The following is an 8,292-nucleotide window of genomic DNA, read 5'->3' on the forward strand; positions in this document are numbered from 1 at the left end:
ATAAAAAAAAAAAAAAAAAAAAAAAAAAAAAAAAAAAAAAAATGTACATATGTTCAAGAGATGTTTACATTTTTTAAAGGACAAAATAAAAAAAAAATATATGTGTATTTTAAAAGATAAGTTTTATCGTTTTGCTTTAATACAAATAATTATACACATATATAAAATATATTATATATATATATATATATATATATATGTACATATATTTATTTCTTTTAAAAGTGAAACAGGTCCACAAGAATTGGTTTAATTTGAATATATACTTTTGAAATAAAGAAAAAAATTAAAAAGAAAAAAAATAATATAAATCTTCAAAATATAATATATATATTATATATATATATATATATATATTTTATTTTTGTCGCATATAATGTTTGATATGTATATATTAATTTATACCTCTACTTAAGTAACACATATTAATACATATATTTTATATAATATTACATATTTCATTTTTTTTTACAACTTGTAATAACATATTTCTCTTTATGCATACATATTATCAAATTTGACATTTGTTTTTTTTTTTTTTTTTTTTTTTTTTTTCTTTACACAAAAATTAAAAATTTTGGAAAATTATAAAATAATATATTTTATATAATGTTAAAATTTTCTTTTTCTTTTTTTCCTTGGTTGTTTATTTATCCGTTTTATTTTTTATTTTTTATTTTTATTTTTATGGAGGGATTTTATTAAATTTCAAATTTTTCCTTTTTTATCAAATAAAAAATAAACAAAATAAAACAAAATAAATAAAACAAGAAGAAAAAAAATAAATAAATAAAATAAAATAAAATGAAATGAAATAAAATAAAATGCATAATTGATATTTAGTTTTTTTTTTTTTTTTACTTTAATTAAAAGTGCAAAAAATAATAATATAATAATAACCATATATATTAAAATAAAATATATATATGTATATATATTATATTACAAAGTAAAATATAAACATATATACATATATATACATATATATATATATATATATATGTAACATTTGTTTATATATGCTTTTATTTTCTCCATTGTTTTGTTACCTGATATTAACTATCATAACACACACAGTAGACATATTTTTTATTTCTTATTTCTTATTTCTTATTTTTTATTTTTATTTTTTATTTTTATTTTTATTTCTTATTTTTTATTTTTATTTTTTATTTTTATTTCTTATTTTTTATTTCTATTTTTTATTTTTTATTTATTATTTTTATTTTATTTTTTTTTTTACAATGAAAACGGAACAGGAAAAAAAAGATATAAATATGAAATACGCAAATTACTTGAAATTGAATGAAGATGCTAAACAATGGATATATAACAAAATAGATAAAAATGAAATATTTTGTATAAAAGGACAATATGAATCATTTGTTAAGAATTATGAAGATAGAAAAAAGGATGTTAGTAATAAGTATAATGTAAATAAATATTTAAATTTAATGAATAGTTTTTTTTTATTATGTCTTATAATATTGGACCTTTTTATTAACCTATTTAAAGTTACTATAAAGAATCTTAAATATTTTTTTAAAAATCCTGTATATTTTATATATACCTGTAAATGTTTTATAAAAAGTACTACATCTAATTTCTTCAAATTTATACAATTATATAAACATCTCATTCTAAAGACATTCTTATTTTTATTAAAGGAAAAAAAGAAAATAGCCAAAGAAATAAAAGATCTCTTTTCTTTTTGTTTTAAAGTTTTATATTTTTATGTTTACAAATATATACAATCTCTTTATCAATATCTATATATCAAATACTGTGAACTCTTTAAACCAACCAAAAATTTCAAGGTCGCATTTACCTAAACGGGGCCAAGAAATATAAATAATCAAAACAAAAATGTATAAAATAAATAAGTTAAAAACGTGATATAAGTACGCACACATATGTGTATATATTATATATATATGTATATAATAATATCGTAACATTATAATATTATCCTTTTTTACACAAAATCAAAAACAAATATAAATATAAATATAAATATAAATTAAACATTAATATACAAATATATACATATATATTTATATGTATATATATTTTGGTTTTTCTTTTTTTAATATATATATTATATATATGTTTATATATTTATTGTATCCGTATAAAGTTTTATATATGTGCATTATATGTATGCAATTTTTTTTAATAAAATACAATCAAAAGGACAAAATTTTTTTAAACACTTGTTTTTATAATTATATTCAACATATAAAAAATAAGCGCCTATATATATATATATATATATATATGTATATTTTTTTTTATTTTATTTTTTTTTATTTTATTTTTTTTTATTTTATTTTTTTTTATATATATTTAGATATTTTACATAACTGATGTTATTTAAATTTTTTTTTTTATTTTATAATATACCAAAAAAAAATAAAAGAAAATAATAAAATAAAATAAAAATAAAACAATGAAAAAAGACATTATCTTATAAATTGATTTATAAACATAAATATATTTCAAAATAAAAGTTCATATAAAAATTATACATGAACATATATATATATATATATATGTATGTATGTATGTATGTATGTATGTATGTATATTCTCTTTTATCGTCAATTTTTTTTTTTTTTTTTTTCTTCTTCTTTTATACAAGGTAAAAACTTTTCCTTTCTCCTTTTTTGTAATGTTATTACTTCCTTATATTTTGAGGTAAAATTTTTGGAAAGTTTCATAATTTAGAAAATAATACATTATGCTCATAAAAATATTGATGTCCTTTTTTATTTTAAATTTCTTAACCTTATCTCTCCTTTTCTTATTATTATCATAGGGCATTAGAAACCCATGAAAAGTATTTTTCTTTTTTTTTTCTTTTTTCTTCATATTATCATTGGATATATGATCACTTATATTTCTAACAATATCAGAGTAATTGGATGAGGTATCACTCCATGTTTGATTTGAATTTAAAAATGAAAGTGTATCATCTTTATCACTATATTCTATAAAAGAATTTATGTTTTTACTCTTATAGTGCCTTTTATTATCATCAAAATAGTTAGGTTTATCATTATATTTATTAATATGATCCATATAATTATCATAGTCTTTATTTTTCCGATTTCTTTTCTTTATTTTCCCCTTTATTTTTAATAATTTCTTCAACAACGAATACATTTTTGTCTTTTTTTCCATATTCGTATATGATTTATATTCATTCAAATATTTTTCCTCATCATATAATAAATGAGACTCCATTTCTACTATATCTATAAATTCTTTTAAGAAACAAGATGTTATACTATAATATTCGTTATTTTTCTTTTCATTATGTAAATAAAATAATATGTCCTTATTATCTATCTCTTTATTCATCTTATAATTTGGGGATTCATCAAAAATACTATTACTACATCCAATAATACCTTTTAATTTGAAATACCCAATTTCTTTTTTTTCAACTTGAATATTATTAAAATAATTAGCATCATCAATATTATTATTATTATTATTATTACTATATATATTGTACCTTTCCATCTCCTTTTTCTTTCTTTTTCTATTCTCCATTTCCTTCCTTTTTAAGTATATTTTTTCGTTACTTTTTAATAAATGATCATATTCTTCCAAATTCAAAAATAAGTCATCCTTTTTATAAATATATTTATAATTTTTTATAAACGATATTATCTGTTCATAAGATTCTATTTGCTCTTGCTTAAAAAAGGTATTATCTTTATAATTTAACTTTTCCTTCTTTTTCTTCTTATATATATCCATTGAATATAACATAAATAATATATTCATAATTTTTTTTGCATATTCCAAAGGAATAAATATATTTAACCACATATAAAATAAAAAACATTTTATTTTTCTTTTATCTAATATAAGCTTTTCTCTATTCATACAATTTAAGCTGTCCTTATATTTATCTGGAATATACCAAAAGGTATTACTTAAAATATTATTATCTTCATATGTATACTCATAATTTTTTATATGATAAAGAACGTCTTCTAACATATTCATACATTCGAAATTATTAAAATATATGTATATTAGTCCCAGTGTGTATCTACATTTTATGGTGTCTATGTGATTATCACCACAATGGTGCTTCAACACCTACAAATCGGTACAAATAAACATATATGAATAAATAAAAAAAAATATATATAAATATATAAATATATATATATATATATATATATATATAGATATACATATATATATTTACTTATTTATTTATATTTTTATATATGTAAATTTTATTTTATTTTTTTTTATTTTTTTTTTTTTTATTTTATTTTATTTTATTTTTCTTTCAGTAACCTCTTGCGCCTCAATCGCATTATGAAGAGCATACAACATCCAATTACTTTTCTTTTCTAAAAACTTCGGATGCTTTAACTTCAATTTTATTATCATCAAAGAAATGTCCAGACATGCAATTCCAAAACCTTTCTCAGTATAACTAGATAATCTATATGTTCTCTTGACACTCTCCAAAGACTTTATGCATAAGAGTATACTATCAAAAATAAAATCAGTACTCTTATATTTATTTATAAAATCATCATTATTGTAATAATAAAATAATGAATTAATGAAATAGTGTAATGAACTAGCCAAAAGAATATTAGATTTCAAAAAATTAAAATTTTTTAAAATATCAAAATTTTTATTCTCATTATATATATTACAGTGAGGATAACATATATCATTTAAAAATGTTGAAGAAATATAATTATCCATCCTTCTTATATTCACATTTTCATTTATATCATATTTATTTTTATTATCTTCCTCCTCTTTGTTATTCTTAAAAATTATCGAATAAACAAGATGCTCGAAATTCTCATTCATTTTTAGAATTTCCATCTTCTTTTCCCTACACCTTTTTGAGCATACATTGATTTGTAGTAATATGAATTCTCTCAAGAAGTGAAGAAACGCTTTCTCATTATTTGAACCCTTATTGTACCTAACAAAATGAAAAAAAAAAATAAAATTAAAAAATTTTAATGGGCACACACACAAACATACATACATACATACATATATATACATACATACATATATATACATATATATATATATATATATATATATATTTATATATATATATATATATTTTTATATATATATATTTATATTTATATTTATTGAATCCATATCTTTACCAGGCAAAGGATAAATAAAAATCTAAATATAAAGGATGATAATACACAAAATAATTCTTCAATATTATCGAACATATCTCATACGTTCTTTTATATACATGTATCTTTCCAAACATAGTCATATCTTTCTCGCATATATCAACAGAATTATCTGAGGTATATTGCACACATTTTTCATAAACATTACTTTTAGATATATTATCACTATATACTGTCGATTGACATGTTGTGTCACATCTTTTTTCATCCCTTTCAATTTTAAAAAATATTTTTTTCTTTTTTTTCAACAATACATGATCACCATCATTATTATTATTATTATCATCATAATTATCATCTTTAAATCGCTCTTTATCCTTATCAATTTTTTTAATTTCTTTAATATCATTGGTTAAGTTTCCATTTCCAATTTTATCATCTTTAAAACATATATCATTCTTTTTATGTGGACCGTCTAAAACACAACCTTCAGAAACATAATATCGTAAGAACATATATATAGATAACCACATTAAACGTATATATATAGACATAACACTATTTTCAGATATATATCTAAATAGATAAAACGATTTATTCATCGCCATTCTAAAAAGTCGCATCTTTATTCCTTGAGCTACTATATTTAATAAACCATAAAAAGTAAAATAATCTGTATTGTTAAATAATGTTATATTATCCTTTGATCTTAAAAGAAGATTTATCTTTTCATTATATATTTTATCATAAAATTTTTTATGTCTACCAGATTGTAATAACACATTTTCAAGATCTTCCCATTTTAAATTGCCCATACATAAACTATTCTTACTCACATTATTATTATTATAATAATATACGAATGTATAAAATATTAGTATTGATAATAATCTCTTATTTTCTACACATATATCTAAGTGAATATTTTCATAATTATATATATACCTATTTGTAACAAAATCTATGTAATAAATATTGAACGATCGTTTGATTCTTATATTATAACTCTTTAAATCATACAAATGAAAAAATGTACTCCTCTTCTTAATTTCTTCATCATATTCTATTAAAGATGGAAAATATAATATACCTAGACATTTTTGTAAATTATCATATATATAATTATCTTGAATTTCTTCACACGAATATGATTTATTTATTTTATATAATTCATAACATATCTTATTTATTTCTAATAAAAAATCCTTTTTATTATAATTATGTTTTGTCAATAATATATTAAAAATATTTATTATGAACATATCGATTAAACTAATATTTCCTTTGTATATCTTTTTAATTATTATATAATTATCTAAAACATCTCTTTTCTTTTCATTGACCCTTTTTAATATATACATTTCTTTATTGGTATATTTTCTGAAAATATCAAAATTAAATATAATTGAAAATAAGGATAAATTATCAAACTTCAAACGGTTTTCAATGATATTCTTATCATTTCCCATTTCATATATATACAATAAACTATGACTTATCTTTTTGTCTTTCTTCTTATCTTCTTTGTTTTTATAATAAAATATTTTCCTATTACTATTATCATATGTATTATCACTACATGTAGATTCATCCGTATCATATAATGACATATCATCTAATACTTCATTTATTTTATTACAAATATTATAATTACTTTTTGTATTCATGTCTTCATTTGCTTCCTTTTGATTTAAATATAAAAAATCCATCTTCTTTTTCTTTTTACTACTCTTATCTACTCGAAAAAGGTTACTTATTAATTCTTGTTCCCTCATATTTCTAATCTCATTTTTTTCATAATTTTGTTTATATTGATATATATATTCTGTCACTTTCTTCTTATAAAATATAGACATTTCACGTATGCAACGATATATAAACTTTTTTACACAACGTATAAATATCTCATATGAAATTATATTATATAACCATTTATAAGTAACAAATTTCAACATCCTCCCAAGATGTCTTATTCTTAAACCTTTATTTTGTAAATACATTTTTAAGGAAACAGTATCAAACGGGACGTTAAAATGTATTTTCTCCAGCTCTATAACAACCTTCTCTAAATATATATCGACTTTTTTCTCGTACATCTCTTTATCTGTCTTACGCTCATCTGATATTTCTATGTATAAACAAATATTATTTTGTACCTTCAGCAGATTGGAATAAACAGGCGGAACATTATAGCACCTTTCACCTGCACTAGGTATACTCTACATAAATAAAAACACATACATATGAATGAATAAATAAATAAATATATGTATATATATATATATATATTTATATATATTTGTCTTCTTTATATACCCTTATATATCTGTATAAATCATACCTCGATATCCAAGTGGTCCAATTCAGAATGTGTAAAAATACTATCACTTTTACTTTTACATTCACACAACATTAAATTGATATTAAAAAATATATAATTATTTTCTTTATAATATGGTGTTATAAAAGAGTTTCTTACATTTGCATTTTTGAACAAATTATAAGTTGGAATATTTTTTTCTAAAAGTGACATTTCCTAAAGTCAAAATGGATACCAAAAAATAAATAAATAAATAAATAAATATATACATATATATATATATATATATATATATATATATATATATATATATGATTTTAAGTTTCTAACGTGTATGTTAACATATATTTTATATATATTACATATTTCAGTTCCCCTTTAATATTATTTAATTTTGTTATATTTAAAGGTAATTGAGGTGACGGCATTACATACATTTTGAATCCTTTATAAGACACAACTGAGAAATAAAAAATATATATATACATATATATATATATATATATATATATATATATTTAATTATATATATATATATATATTTTTTTTTTTTTTTTCCTGAGTAAAAAAAACTCTTCTAATATTCCCTTATTTACATATTTTATTTACCTGTACCCATATTAAAAGATAATAAAGATAATGATATCAATTCGTTCTCTCCTTTTGCCTTCATGATGTTTCTCCTATATCTCATATTTTCCAATTTTACTTTAGCTATTCCTTTGTTTAACCATTGTTGAGCTTTTATTTCCCTATTGTATATTCTGAAGATATAAATATATATATATATATATATATATATGTATGTATAATTTTTAT

General features: G+C 18.7%; 2 protein-coding genes across 2 annotated transcripts in view; one reads left to right on the forward strand and one right to left on the reverse strand.

The window, feature by feature from the left end:
* Nucleotides 1-1,244: 1,244 nt before the first annotated feature.
* PRSY57_0906500 (hypothetical protein) lies at nucleotides 1,245-1,832 on the forward strand (the record flags this gene model as incomplete). The annotated part of the gene is made up of 1 exon (XM_012907305.1): nucleotides 1,245-1,832. The coding sequence occupies one exon, from the start codon at nucleotides 1,245-1,247 to the stop codon at nucleotides 1,830-1,832; it is 588 nt and encodes a 195-aa protein (XP_012762759.1).
* An 853-nt stretch (nucleotides 1,833-2,685) lies between these two features.
* Nucleotides 2,686-8,292, reverse strand: part of PRSY57_0906600 (hypothetical protein) — a gene marked incomplete at both ends in the record, with an annotated part of 7,884 nt that continues 2,277 nt past the window's right edge. Inside the window, 6 exons of the mRNA XM_020114774.1 lie at nucleotides 2,686-4,116; nucleotides 4,324-4,975; nucleotides 5,175-7,372; nucleotides 7,495-7,689; nucleotides 7,836-7,933; nucleotides 8,083-8,237. Of these exons, the coding sequence (XP_019970473.1) occupies nucleotides 2,686-4,116; nucleotides 4,324-4,975; nucleotides 5,175-7,372; nucleotides 7,495-7,689; nucleotides 7,836-7,933; nucleotides 8,083-8,237 (4,729 nt within the window). Of the gene's footprint in view, nucleotides 4,117-4,323; nucleotides 4,976-5,174; nucleotides 7,373-7,494; nucleotides 7,690-7,835; nucleotides 7,934-8,082 lie in introns of the transcript that reaches the window.

Source organism: Plasmodium reichenowi, chromosome 9 (genome assembly GCF_001601855.1).
Source record: "Plasmodium reichenowi strain SY57 chromosome 9, whole genome shotgun sequence".
Taxonomy (NCBI): domain Eukaryota; phylum Apicomplexa; class Aconoidasida; order Haemosporida; family Plasmodiidae; genus Plasmodium; species Plasmodium reichenowi.